The sequence below is a fragment of the Lissotriton helveticus genome, chromosome 7 (genome assembly GCF_964261635.1).
Source record: "Lissotriton helveticus chromosome 7, aLisHel1.1, whole genome shotgun sequence".
Classification (NCBI taxonomy): domain Eukaryota; kingdom Metazoa; phylum Chordata; class Amphibia; order Caudata; family Salamandridae; genus Lissotriton; species Lissotriton helveticus.
Genome location: NC_136068.1, coordinates 549,525,649 through 549,547,524, shown reverse-complemented (window position 1 = coordinate 549,547,524; position 21,876 = coordinate 549,525,649). Strand labels below are relative to the sequence as shown.

At 43.1% G+C, this 21,876-nt stretch overlaps 1 protein-coding gene across 1 annotated transcript in view; it reads right to left on the bottom strand.

Moving 5' to 3' along the window:
* The window catches only part of LOC144769168 (extracellular calcium-sensing receptor-like), a 313,553-nt gene that overhangs the window by 44,128 nt on the left and 247,549 nt on the right, over nucleotides 1-21,876 (bottom strand). Inside the window, exons 5-6 of the mRNA XM_078653182.1 lie at nucleotides 19,505-19,732; nucleotides 5,866-6,009 (exon numbers count right to left, since the gene is read on the bottom strand). Coding sequence (XP_078509308.1) covers nucleotides 5,866-6,009; nucleotides 19,505-19,732 — 372 coding nt within the window. The remainder of the gene's footprint in view (nucleotides 1-5,865; nucleotides 6,010-19,504; nucleotides 19,733-21,876) is intronic.

The following is a 21,876-nucleotide window of genomic DNA, read 5'->3' as shown; positions in this document are numbered from 1 at the left end:
GTCCTCAACATAACCACTGCCTGTTTTTTTCATCATTTAACGATGCGCCTTTAGGTGCTGACAGGTTATGAATGAGCCTGTACTCACCCTCCTCCTTCTTTGGCACTACACCAAGGGGCGAGCAAACAAAATTAGGCACAGGAATGTCATTGAAAGGACCCACTATCCTGCACAGGCACAGCTCTTTAGAAATTTTTGTCGCCACCACCTCTGGGTGGTGCCTAACTGAGAGTTGATTCCTGCATACTGGTGTTCCAGTATATCCCACCGCTGGGATCCTAAACCCCTGCGATAAACCTTCCTGCAACATCTTCGCAGAGGCATGGTCTGGGTACCTGTTCAGCCACGGAGTCATAGTCAGAGCGTCAATGGGTGAATGAGCTACCAGCCGGCGGCCCCCCCCTAATCCTGTTTCTTTCTTCCCCCGTTTCCAGTGGCATTACTGTCTGAGCGACAGGTTTTTTCAGGGTGGTTACAAATGGAGCATACGTGCCTGAACTTACAATTGCCTTGTGCCCTGGTGCATGAACGCTTGTTAAAATCCCAACACACCCCTTTTCGCCCACCACTGCTCCCCGACTTAGTGGTCGTGCCACCCCCCTGTGCTGGTCGAAAGGGCTGCTGGGGTTTGACGGGGTGATTTTTGTTCCAACTTTGCCCAGCGGTTCCTGGTTGCCCTGCTGTAAACTGGCCAACATGCCATTTCTGCCTGTAAATTAGGGGAACGCTCCACTGTAATTGCCATGAACACCGAAAAGTTCTTGATCCAATAGATCAATGTCTCCTCCACCCTGAATCTTGACATTTTTCCCCGCCATCTGCTAGGCAACATCCAGTCTTTCTGCTTCCTAGCATACTCCATTTCCCTATTATCCACTAGCAAAGAAAAAATATTGACATATTTGCCCGCCCAGATCAAATCCTTCACTTCTTGTGTGACCTGCTGGGACAGATTTCCCTTCCTTGAAGGTATTGTACCTTCCCCTAGTACTGGCAATGCCCCCTACTTACCACTTTCAGCGACTCGCATTGGTTCACCAATCTTGTCTTTTCCAGTGTCGCTGCCCAAACATGTTGCTTGGGGAGAAATAGGTGCACTGGGTCCCCCACACCACCACGAGCAACCATGATCCTGCTACCATTTTTTGGGCTTCCGCAGAGGGATCCTTTCCCGCCTCCTTGGCGCCCACCGAAGAAGGTAACATCCCACCAATCCCTAGCCAGGGGAGTACCGCCACTATCTGCGCTGCCAGCTCAGGGGGCACCTGACCAACCACTGGAGGTGCTGGGACTGGGATGGGGATCCCGTGTCGGATACCAGGCTAGGTGCTGGGTTCAACACAGGTACCACTGGAACTACCGCTGGTATGACCAAGGGCACTATGTTTGGTGCTGGCGCCGGTGTGGCTGGAGCCGGTGTCACCAGTAAACTTGTCGGGATTAGGGGAGTAGGTATAGGAGCCAACGGTGGTGTAAGCCTTCCCTCAGGGATGACCCCAGGCTGCCCCCCTTCTCCTTGTGTCTTGGGGACCCAACCGCTACACTTCCTGGCTCTCAACCATTTAGGTAAAGCATCCAAATTCCCCCTGGACTGCGGGGGCACTATTACTCACTTGGGTCTCCCAGATGGCGCTACCTGATCATCAAACCTCTGTCTGAGCTCCGCCACGTTCTTACCTAACTGGTCTACCTTCCCCAATCTCCGTTCCATTGCTGTCATCTTGCGCATCATGCCCTGCAGCATATGCTCCATGCGGGAACATTTAGGGCCAGGTCCACTAGCCATCCTCCTTTTCCTTGCGACAGGTAACCGACCACACGTATGCCAAACCTATGAGCATGATGTGCTCCTGCACCAACCTGGGCCTGCCTGGCTTTTACCTGTATCAAGTTGGAGGCACACCGGCTGGCCGTAAGCACCACGTAACTGTGACCGCGACACACCAGCTAGCCTGGGTGTTGGGCGAGCGCACTCTACCCCAGCGGCCCGACAGAAGCAGTGAAACGCAGGCCTGCCTGTGTCCTCGGATAGCATTCACCTCCTGAAATACAAACAACAAAGATTAATCTGCCCTTAGGGCACGATGCAAGCCTGGGGAGCGTAGGGGGACAAGAGGGCGCCTCCCGCGCTCTCCCGGCCTTTTAACCTTTATGGGGGCAGACCAGTTCCAACTGGCCCGCCCCCTCTGTCTCCCCCCCCCTTTGACCCGGGAGCAATTAGATTGCTTCTGGGTCAATGCGGGAGCCGGCACCAATCGGTGGTGGGGAGCGCCCACTGCGTCATCACGACACGGCGGAAGGGCACACCCCACCACCGATGGTGCAGGGGAAGGGGGGGCCGATGCCCTGCCATATGTGCGGGGAGGCCGAGCGGCCCCCGTTTTCCTTTCTGGGAGGAGCAAATGTGGAGATGGGTCAAACATTTTCATCAGTGAAGTGTACTCCGGAATTCAGCTGCATGTATAGCAGTGGGATTTCTTGTGATCTATTCACAGAAGTTGACACAGGGGATCAACAAACGATCTAGAAACATCTGGAAGCTTCAATCTGGGGATAACAGATTAACACTTACAGCTGCATGGTGGTCAGGAGGGGAGCGCTCAGCCATTTTGTGTCTCGAAGGTGAATGCTCATTAGCGTTTACAAAAAACAAGAGTTCCTCCGGTGTATCAAGAAAGCAGGATTTGCCATTAAATTTGACAAAGGCGGGCTGTATAGAGCATACCGTAGCACAGTTCAAGTTTCTGTAGTGCTGGTGGCATCACTTTTGAGGCGTGCCTCCAGTACCACCATTGTGAACTCTATAAAAAGGGAGATCACACATCACAGATATTGGAGTTGGCCCTTTTTATGTGCTAGTCATAGGACGGTGCTGTGTTCCAGAAAGTTTATAAGCCTAGTGACACAACTCCATTATGGACATGCATGGTTGCTAAATACAAGTTCACCGCGCGTGAGGGAACTTATTATGGCTCCACTACAAGGATGAACACATGGGATCTTAAAAGGATATTATAAGTGCGGAGATGTCAATGTGAATCTTACACTAAGTATTTTGGATATTTGACATTTGACTTTTTGAAACATATGTCTTCAGAGACAAACAGGGTGTGCAGCATATCGCTAGTGAGCCTTGAGGAAGCCCTGTCAGGGCAAAACGCACGTCGGCTGTGGAACTCCGTGACATATAAAGGAATACAATCAGATTGAGCTAAAGTACGTGATTTTTATTGTTTGTGAATTCTCTAATACAAGAACATTGATTGAAGAAGAGTGCAGACTGCACTGAGGATGAGAGTAACTTCAACATGATGTGCTCTAGTGTTTTTTGTTAAAGTGATATCTGTTTAACTTTTTTGTGGATGCAGAGCTTGACACCCTAGGTGGATGAGCATTGGACACTTAAGTTGCACTCAACATTTGATTTATGTCTAGTGTTGCTGAACTAATATGTTAAGGAGACACTTTGATGTGCAGGTCGTCAATAGCAAATCACCTGGTTTTGTATGTTTTATAAGCCTGGTGAGTATTGGCCGCAATGGTGTGCTGGATGAAGGGCGCGGGCCAATAGATCTATGGGCCGGTTCTACAACAAAGGTGGATGTAAAATTCTGGTGGCCTACAAACAGGTGGAGTCATTTCGTGTCGTTTCACAAGCTTTATTCGATTATTTCACAACAATCATAAAATCGTACAAAATATATGCAATATACATCCATTCCAAAACGTTCTAATACAAATTTTACTAACAAGTACTGATTAAAAACGGTAGTTAAAACAAATGCTTAAAAACAGGTGCTGCTCGTGTTGAATAATAAACAGCTTAATTAATTAAAAGACCATACTTTTCCTAGCGGCCATTGATTTCAAGACAAACGTGGCTGTAAATAAGCAAATATCAGGGTCCTCTAGGGAAAATAACAAGCTCATTGCTGATTTATTCGTTCTTACAGCTTTTTTTTAATAAGGGTTTCAAATTAACAATACGAAAGGGCAAGAAAAGATCACAGTTCAATAGAAAATGTGCAGTGCTCTGTTTAGTAACCCTGTCACAAGGGCAGGGTACAGAGGGATGGTATCTCATACGTGGAAATGCCACCAAATGGTGGACAATTCCTAATCGTAATCTAGTGAGGACAAACCGATGGGATGGCCTGGTAACTATTCTCAGATAATTTTGAAAGTCCAAAATAGATATGTTGGAGTAATAGAATTGTGGGGTAGCTAGCGACATATTAACATTTTTCCGTGCATGTGCTTTTTTACCCATATAACGGCACTTTAGCTCTTTCTTGGGGATATCAGAAAGGCATTCGGGGTCTGCCTGAACGTCTAAATTAAATACATCCTTGGCTGTTGTCATAACATAATTAATCCATTGGATCAACTAACATTTCTCTAGGCGGAGACAATCACTAATAATACTCCTGGTAAAATCAGTTTCTTCTTTTAACCAAATTGCTCTCCACACAAACAAAGGTCTCAAACTTATTAAATCAGACAAATACGCCAACCCCAATTCCAGGTGCGTTATCTCAGTTGAGGCCGATTTAGGTAGGCATAACAATTTTTTAATAAAACAATTCTCTTCCACCTGTAGATCCACATGGCGACAGTGCCCCCAAACACCGGATCCGTATAGTGCAATTGAAACACATCTGCACCTAAAAGTGTGCAGCACATCATTTATACGACGGTCCCCAAGTTTAGTCGCAAATTTAAAAACTCCATGAGCACTCCTAGACATTTTAGCTTTACCATTAGTAGCCTCTTGGGACCACATGCCATTACTGCTGAACGTTATGCCCAAATAACAGAAATTTTTCACAATTTCTATTTTCTCATTTTCTATATAAAAGGGTTTTAACTTCCTCATTTTCTTCCCACACTGCATAATAAAAGTTTTGGTAGTATTAATTTTCAACTTCCTGCCCTTGATAAATCCCGCAAATTTGTCCATTAGCTTCTGCAGACCGCGGGGGTTCTAGATATAAGAACTGAATCATCAGGATAAAGCAAGACGGGGGTAGCCAGGCCATCTACTTGTGGGGCATCAGAGTTAACCTCCTTGAGCTCAGTTTCAATGGCATTAATAAAGAGGGAGAAAAGAAGGGGCGCCAGAACGCACCCTTGTCTAATACCCAGGTTTACCTGGATGCTATCTGTACATTCTCCCCCCTGTCCATATTTTATACGGTCAGATAACTTGGTGTATAATCTTGCTAGGAAATAGATAATCCCAGCAGGAGCACCTTGTTCCAATAGGGTTGACCATAGCAGCGCGTGATCGACAAGATCAAACGCGCTACTAAGATCCGCAAAGCAGAGAAAGAGTGATCCCTGCTTTGCGCGCGTATACTTCCCTATTAGAAGGTCTAAATTAATGCACTGTTCTATGGTTCCCAATCCTTTACAGAACCCAAATTGGGACTGCGCAAGGATGCCACCACCTTCGGCCCATTCCTCCAGCCTGGCCAACATTACTCGGCTCATCGTTTTAAGTGATGAGTCTAAAAGGGAGATAGGTCGATAGTTCTTCGCCTCTAACCTATCTCCCTTTTTATAGATTGGGATGATTAACGATTCCCCCCAAGTAGATGGGGTACCTTCCACAACCACCGCGTTAAAAACCCTGGTCAGGACGGGGCCCCATAATTTTATATCGGCCTTGTACAGATCAATGGGCACCCCGTCAGGGCCCAGAGCTTTCCCACCCTTATTAAGTCTAATAGCGTGCTCTACCTCAAGGACAGTGATGTTCAATTGAATAATTGGCCATGAATTGGCCGCAGGGGCCTCCAGGACACCCTCCCCTTCTGGGTCAAAAATACTCGTAAAGTGCGATACCCAACGTTCCTCACTAACCTGGGCAGTGAGGACTGGGCTATTATCACTCTTAAGGAAAGGGCTATTGACAGTATCCCCAAAAAGTTTACTGTCAGAAAATTCAACAGCCTTGGCCAACTTATCCCATGCTTCCTCCTGTATTTCATACTTCCTGCGCTTTATCTGCCCGTTATAAACAGCCCTAAGGTTCTTAATAAACAACCTATCCCTAGGCCTGTTTGCTAGAGCCTTCTTCAACTTCCGTAATGCCCCAGAACATGCCGTATCAAACCATCCAGACCTTGGTTTCTTGCTACTAGGCCTAGAGACAGTCATAACATTTCCAATTACGGGTGGAGTCATCTGGTGCTGGTCCTGCTTGATTCCGCTACAACCAGTATGCAGATATTGTTGCTGTGACCGTTGGCCTCCAAATCTACATTTATGATGGCTTCCGTCTTGCAGGCAGAGTCCCAGCTTCTCCAGTAGCTTATCCATTGTAGTGGCCCTGTCTTCTAAGCCTTAAAGATGGTAGTCTGAACAATCCAGTCGAGTGTTCTGATCGTCCCAGCATTCCCCCATGCGTTCCAGGAGGTCAGTAAGAGCATAAAACCTGGCATCTATAGCGCAGACTCCAACTCGGAGCTCTGCATTGATGACATCGGCTCCAGACAACTGCCCAGTGTCAGGACTCCCAGTTGTACCCACCTCCATATATGGAACTGTTCAGGTGTGTCAGTCACTTTTTGAAATGGTATCATGCGCTGCTCTAGGTCACTGCGCACCATGTCTAAAGGGGCACATGGCGAGAAGCCTCGAGCATTCAGGCAGGGCTGGCTGAAGAAAAAAAGGAGGATATTGACAGCACCTGGGGGTGTCACTCGATATGCTGTGGGCTTGGCAGGCTAATTAGAGCAGGTAACCAGGAGGCTGTAATCACAGAGGAGAAGCATCAGATCACGCCAGCATCCAATGAATAGTGCAGATTTATACAGGCACAATCAAGCCTGGCAAATCCATGTGCAATTACAATGCCCAAGAAGGAAGCCAGGAACAATGAGGCCAGAATATTCAAGTCGCTGAAGTAGGGCCAGGCCATGAGACCCCAGGGCCGGTTCTGTGCTGCAATCGTAAAGGTTAGTTATGTTCCAAATCATTGTGCAAGTAGCAGAAGGACTAATGCAATGGAGATCGATGGGCCAGGGGCCACAACAAACAGGCAGGTATGGTAGGCCCTTAGGGCAGGCCCCTGACCACTGTTACAGGCCAGCTGACACCCAGTGCACTTTAAGAGCAGCAGGGTTTATGTCACCCTACCAGTGTTATCAGGCGCAGGCCGCTGAGTTGCTTTGTATCTCATCCATACAGCCACTCTCGCAATCATTCACTGTCACATATAGTAATTTATATACTCCAACATTCACATATGTAGTTATTCACACACGTACCACTGAGACATCCATTCACTCACTCACTTACCCATAAATAATCTCAAATGGGTGCAAAGTAATTAAGGTATACAGTTTTTTTTAAAAACAGAGGTCGCTAATAAATAGAAGTTTCGAAACAAAAACGCTCACCTATTACTACTTCAAAAAAATGGTAATAGGTTCTTAACAATATACCACTGCACTGTATGCCACTACTCTCTATCCCACTGCAATATACGCCATTCTACTGTATCCGACTTCAGTGGACGCCGATCCACTGTATGCAACTCAATAACTGCACTTTATTCCAGTCCAGTATAACAAAATATACTATATCACAGTACATTTTACAACACTATCCTCCACTATATTCTTCCTCACTCCACTTAATAAGACTCCTGTGAGGATCTGGGTATTATATGATATGGTGTATAAGCCAGTCAGCACATGCCAATTGGGGACACTCAATTAAACATACCATTTTGAAAAGGTAATAACACTGTCACTGAGGTCAGGAGACCAGGCCTCCGTGCACTCTCAAAGTCGCAAACCAGCAGATAGTAGTTCGAAATGGGGTAAAATGTTATGGAAAGCCTGCAAAAAGCCTGTTTTTCACACAACCTCCTCCGTTAATACTCCAGGGACAACTCAACTACCTCCTGGGCATTAGGCGAGGAAGGATGCAGAAAATTGGCTGTCAGTATTGCAGGGCCTACTCTGCCTTACATCCTGTTAACAGGGTAATTCTCACTGGCAATTTAATCAACCCTAATTCTAACAGAAGCCATTTAAAAAAAGGACTTTAACTGACTCTTTGTTTTCTTCCCTCTTTTCCTTTTCCTTGGGTCAGAGTTACCCACCTCTGCCAACCCTATCTTAGCCAGGGCAACACATAGCTTACCTACAGAGGTTATCCATAACGGGAGTAACCCCACCATGACCAATAAGGGTGCCCTTTTGCTTTTTCTGAGTGGGGGCTACCACATCTTGTGGCAGACACTATTCTTCCACTCTCTCTTCTGTTAGATCAGGTGTTTCAACCATGGGTTGACAACTGGCCTGAGTTTCCAGGACTTCTTGGGGAACAGGTAAGGCCTTACCAGTGCCAACTTTGTGAGTTTACACCTACTGGGATAGAAGCTCCTTGGCTCACTGGAACTTTTCCAAAAAGTTGCCTCAGTTCTACCTTTCTTTCTTTTCCTTTCTTCTGGGACCAATCTTAACTACAAAAACAACACCTCCAGAATCCTTGGGTGAGGCAGTGCACTGGGCTTAGACCAACCTCTAGGAGGTCATTACCAAGGAGACAATCTAGGAGGAGCCAGCTAAGGGAACCCTTGCCTTCTAAAGCCACGCACCTAATAGCAACTCTTTTACTCTCTCATGGCAAATACTGCTGTGGAGGCACCAGCCTGGCATGCACAATTGTGTGACTGGCACAGGTATCTCCCAGGGCAGTGACGGGGGTTCCATTCATCTTTATGGGGTGAAAGTATTTACTACTCTCAAGAACCACCAACTCACCCTCTGGACCCTTTTCCCAGTTAAAACAAACTAGGATATCAACATCTGATGAATTATCTTCTAAGGCTACACTGACCTCTCCAGTGGTTACCTTTTTCTTGGGACAAGCTGGCTTTCCTCTGTAGTTCCCAACCTTCCGACAATCAAAGCCTACCTTCTATGAACTTTTTAAGGTTAGGGTCCTCACTACTCTGCTTACTACTAGATTTGGCATGGGATGCACTCGCCTTTCTTTTAGGGTTCTGGGGCTCGGAGGAATTTTCTTCGGTTGGTTTACTAGTGCTCTCCTTTTCCTTCTGTGGGCCTAACCTCCCACTTCTTGGGGTCTTCCCCCTGATGCTTTTTGGGAATTCTAGCACTAAAAAGAATAATTGATGGACAGAATGCTGAACAATGTCAAACAATCAACCACCCCAGTACAGATATCTGGGCCTAAATCCATTATTTATTTGCTCTCCATGCCATTCCAGGTTTAAACCCAGTTATATGCAAATCTGGCTTGACCCTGCTCCCCATGGGAACAGTCCAACCCAAACTGCTAGGCTAAGGCCTCCCTGGACTGGAAACAAGCATCCTGGGACCGGTTTCGAGGTATCATCCCTCATCAGCCAGGCTAGATTGACTTCGGTAGCATGTAGAGCATGGGACCCACGTCTGGACATACCCATCCCACTCGGGGTGACATATGCAAAAATAACAATCGATGGACAGAATGCTGAACAACGACAAACATTCACCCCAACACAGAGATATGGCCCTAAATCTGTTGTTGTGTTGCTCCCAGTGCCATTCTAGTTTAAACAAGCCATATGCAAATCAGTCTTTACCCTGCTCCCCATGGAAACAGTCCAGCCTAAATTGGCAGGCCAAGTCCTCCCTGGACCGGGAACAAGCATGCTGGGACCAGAATCGAGGTATCATTAGCCAGGCTAGCTTGACTCCAGTTCTCCAATTCTAGTTCAAACTAGGGGTGGGCGGAATTTGCGAAATTTACTTTACCAAATTATCGCGAAATTGCTCAAAATCTTCGCGAGCACTTGGAACTTTCGCGAAGATGCGGAGATTGCTTTGCCCACCCTTTCGCGATGTGATTTTGCGTGCTCGCTGGGAAATTTATCTCCAACTTGCCCATGCGGTCGATAATGGGCGTGGCCATCTTGCTCGCGATGCTTATTTCCTGTTCCGGGTCAAATGACGTGTTCCCGACCGCAAACTCGCACGGCATAGTGTGACCGGCTACCAACAATCCAACATCTCGTGGCACACGCCAACGGATAGGAAAACTCGTCGGCAAACGGAGGAACCCAGTAAGTCGCTACCGTGCACATGAGAACGCATTTATAAAGCGCAAACAAGAAAAAAGTCAGTTTCTCTGTAGATTGCGAAAGTTTTGAAATTTTCACGCTCTCCGCGGAACGCAAAAATGTCAAAATATCAAAAATTCTCTGAGCGGAACGAAATTTACCGCCCAGGCCTAGTTCAAACCCATTCATCAGCCCTTTTGCCCAAATCTGGAAGCTACTAAATGCTGATATAACTTCTTTGAGGAAAATTGGCGAAAATGTGTTCTTTCACAATTAAATTGTACACACCCTCATAGGTATCAACCTGATTACATTTTTAGCTAGCCCTCCAGTGACTTAACAGATCAATCTACAAGGTTTACCCATGTTTATGTAGCCCCCTTTGCAGTGTACCTCAACTTTACTCTGTACTCCTCAGCTGTGAGGTCATATAGCTCAATGAGTGCCTGTCAGATGTGGTGCATGGGGGTGAAGTCTGGTCAATTCCTCGGTCCACGGATACGTGGAGGCAACTCCAGCCATGGATCTCGGAGTCCCACGAAGTCAGGTATACAGGGGTCAAAGAGCTCCTGATGCAGACCTTCCATTCTTGCAACACAGTGGTCACAGTGCAAATCTTAGGTGGGGGCTTGTGTCCCTTGGGGTGGACAAATCTGATCCCAACCAACACCCTTGTGACCGGCAGACTTGGGTGCTGCTTTTGGCTATCTCTAAATCGTCCATCAAAGTGCCCTGCTTCCAGTAGCAGCAAAAGAGTTGCAATGGCTACCAGAAATACAGTTTGGGCTCTTCCAGCTTTAATATCCCTAGTGCCATTCTGGAGGGTCTAGCAAACTTGCCCATAGAGGCTCTGCTTTGTATTGGGGCTGGGAATCAACTTTTCCCTGAGCCAGGTCCCCAGAAAAGGGTCCAAACTGCTCCAGCCCAAAGTGCAGCAAGTGCACTCATGCCAATATTGCAGCCTTGTCTTGTGTACTTCCAATGAATGCAAAGTGATCTCCTTCTTGTCCTTGTTCCAAACCATTGAGTACTCAAGTATCGGTGCCAGGGGTACCCATTATATTCCAGTAAATGGCCAAAGAGGACAACCTGGCCAATAGCCAATGGGGTAGAAGGTCTCCTCCTATCTGATGACACAGTTCTGGTAATTTGTGGCATCTGTCTATCCCAGAGTGCAACGTTAATGCCACAAACAACATGGCTGAAGTTTTCCCCAAGTGTAAGGACCTTGGTAACCCCCTTCCGGGGGAATGGCTAACACGGTTTGCAAACCCACGTAAAACTGGTTCTGAAACTGGGTTTCCTTTCCTTGGCCTCGTCTCTACCTTGTCTAGGGGAAACAAAATGATTCCTGTGCAGGAGTGTTGTTGCAACAGCTCATCAAAGGGGGCATCGCCTCTGATGCCTGCTTTTTTGGCTAACACCCTTAGCAGTCCATCCTGCGGGGAGGGGGTCACACCTACAGTATGGCAGCTGCTTTTGTTCCTGGCCTAGGAGTCGTTCACATGTATTCCCAGGAAGGCAGAACCCTGTCTCAATCCCAGTGCCTCTGCAAAGGCACTGGAATAGCTGAGTTAAGAAATGCCAACTTTCACAAAAGTTGCCAGCAATAAATTCAACAATTTAACAAAATGTTGACTGCACCAGTGAGTCACATTTATTGTTCCCTTCAATTTGATACATGACATAACATGGTTAGGTAGCCTTAGTCAAGAGTTAGAAGCATTGAAGTGCCAACCATTAACCCTGCAATTACATTATAAGATTACTTAACTGTCCTCATAAAACACCAATACTTCAGGTTTTTGTTGTACATACATTTCAAATATATACTTCTATCTTAACAATATACAGCTTCTTGCCTTAGGGACTCATAGGCCTGCCATAGAGAAAACGTAAATATATAGTAAAGGTACTAGTGTACTTTGACATTAGTGGTAGTGACAAAGTTGTGGGTGCAGTGCATGCATAGCCTCCATGTTTGCAATGGCAGGTGAATGTTGTGTTTTCGCTTTGTCACAACCAGAGTGGTACAATCAATGCAGCAGCTTCTGTGTGGGCAGCCAACCGTACATGCCCAGGATACCTGGGTACCATATACTAGGAATTTCTAAGCAAGTCCGCAACTGCCAATTGGGGACACCAAATTAAACACACCATTTTGAAAAAGAAATAACATTGTCACTGAGGTCTGAACAGCAGGCCTCAGTACACTCTCAAAGTTGAAAACCTGCAAATAGTGGCCCAAAATTGGGGTAAAAAGAAGGGGGAAAACTGCAAAAAGCCTCCTTTCCACACCACTAAACTGTACCAATATTACACATTCGGTACTAACATTACAAAAACGATTGACATTCCTAAAAAAGAACGAAAGTTTAAAGATAAGTTATAGTTGAGAAAACTTTCTTTATGTTTGGTATAGAAACCCAACCTAAACCACACAAACATTAGAAATTCTACAGTTATATTTATATCTTTAAATTATCATTTAAGCACTGTTTTCAAAGTGATATACGTCATACTTATAGCTCATATTTATACTTATGTATCACCTTAAAATTCAGACATCTTGGGGACTTCTGTACACTCTCTTTTCACCTTACTCGCCACACTATATTAACTATAACTCACCCCTGCTCCATGCACTACCTATACCCTTGCATATTACATTCTTTGGAGCATGTGAAATTAATACATTAATAACAATACTTATGACATCTCAAGGTATATGATTTACCTGAACACACTGCATGGTACAGTGGCATGCTATAGTTAATGAAATGTGGCAAGTGAGGTGAGAAGGCTCTGTAAGAAGGTGTGCGAGTTATCTGAATGTCCTGTTCAATGTACCACTCTTCGCTGAATGGGGATGCTTTTTCTAGCTGCTAGAATGGGTTAGGTTGTCTGCTCACTATATAAGTAAGGTATGCTGGCAGTATAATGGTTCAATGGACAAGTGTATTGTGGAGTTTTCCTTTCATCTACTTTTGAGGTTAACCGGGGAATGGGACAGGGCTGTCTTCTATCCCCATTATTGTTCTTGTTAGGTTTAGAGCCAATTGCAAGAGGCCATAAGAAAACAGATTCAATCAGGGACATCCATATATGAACAGTGAAAGTAAATGCCTTACTCTATGTTGAGACGTGAAAGTGGCCCAGCCCCTAATGGCTGCTGGGACTCTAACATGCAACTACGAATAAGCAGTATTCCTTTTAACAGTATTTTAATTCTGTTTCTCAAAAATATTTTCCTTAAAGTGTGATAATCATTTATATATGAAATTTTAAACATAAGCATTACAAGAATAAATTATACATTTACGATCACAGTTTTTTTCAATCACAGTTATTTTCAATGAAAGTAAATAACCCAATGCATTTCGGGGCGAAGTGCCCCTTCGTCAGGGGTTCTGTAGGAAAAATCAAATAAAGGAAACACATTATACGATGCCAGTATTTCATATTCATTGATACTTTGTTATACAAACAATTGATTATATGTTGTGTTGTATATGTAGAATGTAATGCAGTAGTGAAGATTGAATTTGTGATAACCTATTCTTATAAACTTTCTTACCGATTTGATGTGATTTATTGTTCATAAATGCGAGGTATGGCCAATTTCATATCCAGTGATTGTAGTTATTTCTGGATATAAACAAATACATACGAGGTCTTTAGAAAAACTGAAAATATGATATTAAAAACGCTTGATGTCATGTAATTGAAATCAAGCTTACCTGTCAAATAACAGCAATGATTCCTGCAACCTGAAAAAAACGTCAATTTTATATGAGTAACCAATAGGTATTTACTCTTTCCATAAACATAGCTATACGAGTAAGAAACAGTGTGCAAATTCACTGGTCTTACCTGCTGGTAACGACGCTTGCGGTGATATTTAGTGTTTCTCATTCAAAAATGAGGAAACTGTGAAAATGAAAGTACAACGGTTAGCGGTTATGAATAAAAAATAGTAAAACGCCGGTTATCGGTTCTAGTTAGACGAACCGAGTTTCTAAACTGAGGGCACTATTTTCGGCTTACCGAGAACAGGTTCAGTGAACGTTGAGAAGTATTCCGTTTCGGGGACGCGATGATAGAGTCCCTTTTTCCCTATCGACTTAAAGTGTCTGGATTCAATAGCATAGAAATGGGACTGACGCGATTGACATTTCGGCTGAAAAATGTCAAATAATGCATCGTGAATACACATTAATATGAACGTGAATGTAATTATAGTATTTGCAATGAAGAAGATTAATCATTGCAGGAGTTTATATATAAGGCGGAGCGTCTATGAAACGATATGATTTTTAGCTGTAGTCATCGAAAAGGGACTACATTTTATAGAGGTGGTTATTGACAGACGATGTGGATAACTTTATTACCCACTTCTTGACAGGGACAAAGAAGAAATGTGGTGTATGTTCAAATGTTGTATGATGTGAGAAGTTTTATCTTAAACATAAACAAACAAAATAGAATCTATACAGAAACAATACAATTAAACTTATCTGATCATATTATAAAAAACATTTTTCGCAAATAACTTGTTGTGGTCAGTATTTTGAACAGGTGTATATGCTCGCTAAATTCTTATGTCTGATGTTTGTGTATCAAAGGAATAGGTGGCGTGAAGAGTCTTTCGTTGGTTACAGGTAGCAATTATGAATTTAATCTAGAGGAAGCATAACATCTCTAATTTGTCATTCAATCCAAATGGTGTCAAGGTTTGCAATTTTTTATCCAAAAAACTTCCTGTTGAAGGAGGATTTTAGAATTGTCTAGTCCTAGTCTTTGTGGTACTAGTTCAATAATTTGAAACTTTAGCTGTGCGATTGTGTGACGAAATTCTGTCCAATGCGTTGCCAATGGTGATGTGGTGCTTTTAGTGCAAATTCTACTCTTATGTTCAGACAGTTAACCTCTGTCAGCTTAGTGTTATGTTGTTCGGACTCTTCATACTTCCTATAGCGCCATGAAGCCCACGGGCGTACGAGCGCTTTACAAATTGATTTTAACATAACATAACATAACAGTCTTGTTTTTATTTTTCTCTCAGTTTTGCCCACATATATGAGTCCGCAAGAGCATTTTATCATGTACACTAGATGCTCTGCATCACAATTTGCTGAATGTCTTAATGGAATTTTTTCACCACTTCTCGGATGTTGAAGAATGTTGCCCAAGATAGCATTATTGCAATTTTTGCAATTCCAACACTTAGTTGTGCCTTTGTGGTTGGTCTGTTGGCCACTTTCCAGTGTCTTAGAGCGTTTAGTGAGTAATTCTTTCAAGTTTTGTGCACGTTTGTAGGCGAAAAGAGGTTTCTCTTTGAACAATGGTCCGAAGTCATTCTCTGTTTCAAGAATTTCCCATCGTTTTAAAATTATTTTCTTGATGTCTCGAGATACAGATGAATATTTGGCGACGAAGACCATCCTTTTACTGTTTTTTTTAGTTTTTTTCTCAAGAAGTTTAGATCTGGGTATTGCGTTGATTTTTGCTAGTTGAATGTCTAGTTGTTCTGGTGGATATCCTCGTGCTATGTATCTTCTTTTCTGATCTTCGAGTGTGTTTACACATATCGTTTGTTCAGAGGTGATCCGTTTTATCCGCATGAACTGAGAAATAGGAAGATTGTTGATCAAAGTTTGAGGATGAAAACTTTCAAACAGTAGAGCTGTGTTTTTATCTGTTGGTTTTCTGAAAACACTAGTTTGAATTTGTTTGTTTTCCAGTTTGATCAAGACATCCAAAAAAGGTAGAGTGTTTTTGTCAGTGTGATAGGTAAATTGAATTCTCGAGTCCACTTGATTGATGGTTTTGATGTTGTTTATTGATGAAGATTCGCTGTTTTTCCAAATTAAGAATATATCATCAATATATCTTTTGTAATAGATCAAGCCATCTTGCCATGTTTGGTCTGTCATGATGTAATCATGTTCAAATTTAGCCATGAATATGTTGGCGTATACACAAGCTCCTGGAAATACCAAGGCGGTCCCATTGAGTTGTAAAAAGTACTTATCCTGCCACATGAAATAATTATTTTCCAGACAAAATTCTAACAATTGAATTATGAAGCACTTTAATGTCTCTGGTTTATCTTGTTGTAATAAGGCCCACTCGATTGCTTCGATTTCAAGGGCATGTGGAATGGAAGTGTACAGCGCTACAACATCTATAGAACAGAGGATTAAATCTTCATTTGTCTCAAGATGAATAGTTGTAAAGCTTCTTAGAAAATCTGATGTATCTTCTATATAACTTGGCCATTGTTGGATGAATGGTTGCAGATGGTAATCAATGAATCTTCCTGGATTTTCAAAGATTGATTGAGATCCAGATACTATTGGCCTGAAGGGAGGATTTCTTTAGTCTTTATGTATCTTAGGAAGGAAATACATTTTAGGTCTCCTTGGGTGAGTTTGCCATAAGTATCGTTTGGTGTTGAGATTGATCCAGTTGAATTTCTCTGCTTGATCTAGAATTACACTCAAGGTTTTGGTTAAATCATTTGTGGGATCTGTGTCCAATTTTGTGTAAGTGTTTGGGTCCATTACATGTTCTGTGCCTTTTTGGAGGTAAAAGTCTTGATCCATTATTACTAGTCCTCCTCCTTTGTCTGCTTTTTGGATTGCGATTGTCTGATTCATTGCTAGTGTTTGTAAAGCACTATATTCTGCTCGTGAAAGATTTTTCATGTTTCTTTTATGATGGATTTTGCTTAGATCAGCTTTTACTAGAGTTTCAAAAGTATCTAGACTTTTGTGAGATATCGGAGCAAGAAAAGTGCTCTTTGGTTTAAATTGACCTGTGGATTCATCAGTCGATTCGATGGCATTGATATTTGTAAAAAAAATTCTTCAAACGAAGAATTCTCATGAATTTGAAAAATGAGACTTCTGTTTCCAGTTGTGAAGTATGGTAGGTACTAACGAATGTTGTGCCTTTATTAAGTAATTGTTCTTCAAAATTAGATAAATGATATTGAGAGATGTTGACTACCAGATTTTCCCTTGACTCCGTAGGCCTTTCTTTTTCTCTTTTTCCTTTTCTTTTTCTTCGTCTTGTTTTCTTTCGAACTGCTTGGAGGTCGCTTGATCCGGTGGTCTGCCTTGTGCTCCGCCCTTATCTAAAAAGAAGTTGAAGAAGTAGCTATGTTGGTAGCATCTTGCGAAGATGTTGAAGAATCTTTTGTCTTATCTATTAGGTTATCGCTTGGTGTTTGGCTAGCTGGTTGTCTGGAAATATTTGTGTTGCTGTCTGACACGACACTTTCTTCAGAAGAGGCAGGTTGTGTTCTTTTTCCACTGTATCTAGGTTGCGCATAGACTTCCGCCCAAGTGTACGCTTCATTGAGCTTATAGTCGATCGTATCTCTTTTGAATTTACCTAGTTTGGTCTCTTGCAGCTCCTTGCCATATTTGTCTAGGCGAATATTGAGATCTTCCAAGAATTTTCCCCATGGTTCTGATTCCATTCAGACTGATAAATCTTGTTTGGTATTGAATATCTCTTCTTCAAGTTCTTTAATTGTTTTAGAGAGTTCTTCAATTAGAAGCAGAATCAAGTCGAGGGAGCATTTGTTGAGGATACTGAACCATTTCTCCATAAATTGTGGGTTGTTGTTGAGTCTAAAGAGCATAGGACGAATTGCTAGCCTGAGTCCACGTGGGATCCTCTTCACGCGGTGATATTGAATTAGCGTGGAGGCGTGTAGACGTTGATTTAGTTTGTGTCTAGTAAGGTATTCAAGTTGACGCAATTGTTGAGCTATTGATCCACTTTGGGCATCGAATTTTTTAGTTTCCTTTATGAGGTTATATATTTCTGAAGCTTCATCTGTTGTGTATGTTTTAGTAGATGCTCGATTATCCGTTATATTTGCAATTGTTTCGAAAGACATTTTGAAGGGTGGTGCTGATGTCCACTTTTGCAGAAGAAAGTGAATCGATGAATGTGTGTGGAGATCGCACTCATTAATTCTTGTAATGCTTATGTTTAAAAATGTGATATATAAATGATTATCACGCTTTCAAGAAAATATTTTTGAGAAACAGAAATAAAATACTGTTAAAAGGAATACTGCTTATTCGTAGTTGCATGTTAGAGTCCCAGCAGCCATTAGGGGCTGGGCCACTTTCACGTCTATACATCAATGTCAGCAGGCATTAATCTAACATAGCACACATATCTAACTAGTTTGAATAATTATTCGAAAAACGAGTGCGATCTCCACACACATTCATCGATTTACTCTATGTTGAGGACATACTACTCATTCTCACCAGATTAGAGAGCTCTGTACCCTATTTGACCTCCATGATTACTGAAGACGAATATTGTTTTTGTTTTTTGATAAGCTGACATGTAAAGAGACTTTCTCACTGTTCTTTGTTACAAAACCTAATAAGGATTAAAACAAATTAACACATCATTAAATATGGCCTCTGATCAGCACATTGTGCCATTTTCAATTAATTGCCTTCTTTTCAGTTTATCCTTTACACTATTAACAATATACTGTATCAACATAATATATAATTATGGATGAAGAACAGTGAATAACAGGATGGTTTTTTCACAATGGGTTCTGAGTGACATTACACAGCCAATGAGGGCAAAGCTCGAGTGGTCTATGATCACATACATCCCTAAGGTGAAAAACAATGCCGTTATTCACAGTTATCCATCCATAATTTTATTTTATGTATGACCCATCAAATCATCTGCTCCTGCTTTCAGTACTATGCATGGACAGAGGAGTAACGAGGGAGCATACATAACGTTGCCTCTCCTGTTTATTGTATACAAAAGAAAATTGGCTTATTGTCACCCACCACCAACGCCCTCTGTGGATTCCTTCTCCTACCTCTCCCTCGCCCAGATGTGCCCTCTGCTCAGTCAGTGCTGCAATGACAGACCTCGTGAGAGTCCTACCAGAGCAGCCTGGATTTCCTTTGTGATGTAGATACAGTGGGTAACAGCTTTTGATAACCACTTTTGGTACGTCATAGCAGTGAACAATCAGATTTAGATGCCTGTCCACCTACCACCCACCCCACTAGATCTCCGCACCTTTCCATCTATCCTCTCCATAAGCCATACTCCTTTCTCTACGGTGCTTCTCTGACAGCCTCTCAGAGACGCTTGTCAGAGAAGCCTGGAATTCCTTTATGACGTAGCAACAGTGGGTAACAGCTTTAGTTAACAACTGTTGCTACATTATAATAGTGAGTTACTGTATACGAATCCGGCTAATCACTCTAGTGTCTCTCTACATGAGCCATACATAACAAATGTTTTCACAGATGGGCTGTTTCCATCAGCAAGTTACATTTCACAGTGCTGGTGTAAATTGTTGGTGATGCAGAATAAAGAGTTGTATTTAAGAAACCTGATTTTTCTTACCGTATGAAACTCCCAACCCCATTCAATGGCACTGCTGTTGATGATGAGCTTCTGGCCCTTGGGTGCATTATCCTCATAGCTACCCAGTTTCAGAATCCGGCTTGTGTCATTTGAGGTCACCTGCCAGTTAATAAAATCAGCAAGCGGTAGAAAATCTCCATTTTTGTCAAAAAAAAACTCTTTGCCAGCCGCAGTCTTTGTCCGGACATTCTTCAAGTAGTGTAGAAGCTGTAAGGAAAAATTGTCTCTTCACCATAATATTATTAAAAGACTAGATGCTATTCATTATGTAAAAGCTTTAGTATAAGAATAATGTTTCAATTACTATATTTCCCAAGAATCCATGAGTGAATGAGTAGCCACTAAACATCAACACAGTTCCTTCATCGCCTTTAGTCCTTGTATCCGAATAGTGTGTTGTGTGTTACTGTCAACCAAGTGTTACGCCCAAGAGCTTTCCGTGTCATCAAGAATATTGTTGTGTACCTGATGCTGATACCATAGGGATTATCAGTGATGCTCCTTTCAGAGATGTTCCTTTTCACATTTCAATTAATAGGGTTTGTAAATTTCCTGGCAAATTATTGCACCTAATTTATTTATTTTATTTATTTATTATTTATTTATTTTATTGAATTTGTATTGCGCTCAGCTACCCGTAGAGGGTTTCCCGGCGCCAGGGACAGCCTAAAGAAGAAAGATAGGTAATTGCTGAAACAGTAGAAGCAGAGAACATTTGACCAACTAAAACAAAAAAGTTTTTAGTTTTTTGCGAAAGGCCAGAAGATTGGTCTCCGTTTTAAGCGTCAGCGGAAGAGCATTCCACATCTTCGGCCCCAAATGGGCAAAAGAGCGGCCTCCCATTTTTGTCAAGCGAATTCTAGGAATTACAAAATTGGCTTGATTTGATGACCTAAGGGAACGATTTGGCTGGTATGGCCGGACAAGATTGTGCAAGTATGTGGGAGCAGAACCCTGACGGATTTTGAACATAAGGCACAAAGTTTTAAAAGCTACACGGTCAGCAATTTTTAACCAATGAAGGTCACATAGGGCTTGTGTTGCAGACATTCTGCGTGGGACATTGCGCAGAAGGCGGGCAGCTGAGTTCTGCACAACCTGGAGTATATTCATTGTAGCTCTATCAGCTCCCAGATAGAGCACATTGCCATAGTCGATACGGGACATTACAAGAGCCTGGACAACAGTTCGACGAGTAGACTCAGGCAGCATCCATAGGATCTTCTGCAACCAGCGTAGAGTGTTAAAGCAGATTGCAGCGACCTTAGTTGCCTGTTGACGCATCGAGAGTTTCTCGTCGATTAGAAAGCCGAGGTTACGAACAACTGGCACGGGGGTAGGCAGTGGACCCATGTCACTAGGCCAGTGTCTCGAACCCCACAGATCTTTATGTTTGCCAAGTACGATAACCTCGGTCTTTTCACCATTGAGTTTTAGCAGGTTGACCTGCATCCAGGCTGCAACCCGAGAAAGGCCGATTTTAAGGGCAGAGGTGTCCTGAGACCTACTGTCAGACAGGGAGAACACGATCTGCGTATCATCTGCATAGGAGTAAATAGACAGACCGGCGTCCTCTACTATCGTGGCAAGGGGTCTGATGTAAATATTGAACAATAAAGGGCTCAATATAGACCCCTGCGGAACGCCATAAGCAGATGAGCAGATCGCCGATTCAGCTTTGGTTGAAAATACCTGAAAGGTGCGCTCATTAAGAAATGAAGCCACCCAGGCAAGCGCAGATCCTGCAACACCAAGGGAGCGGAGGGACTCTAGGAGAATGGAATGCGACACGGTATCAAAAGCCGCGCTTAAATCCAATAGTATAAGCGCAAAGGTCTCACCACTATCAATACCGTGTCGGAGTCGCTCAGTCACCCCCAGGAGTGCGGATTCGGTGGAGTAATTGGCGCGAAAGCCTGATTGGGATGGATGGAGATATCCCGTATTTTCAACAAATTCGTTTAGCTGAAAGTTGACATGGCGTTCTAGTATCTTAGAACAAGCTGGCAGCAGGGATATAGGCCTAAAATTGGCCAGGTTAGTAATGTCCATACCAGATTTCTTCTGTAGGGGAACGACCATGGCGTGTTTCCATTCCTGTTCCACCCGAGATTCACTAAGAGAGATGTTGAGTAACCTCATTAGGAATCTACGTGGTTCAAGGTCAAGTTGTTTCAATATCCTCATAGGGACAGGGTCCCGAGGAGATCCTGACTTAATGCTTTTTAGGCACGACAGGAAGGAAACATCATCAAATAATTTCCAGTTGTGCAGAAACTCAGTAGGAGGGACAGAGACATTACAGCAAGAGTCAAATAGGAAGGGATCAGTAGGGGGCGGAGGGGAAGCTA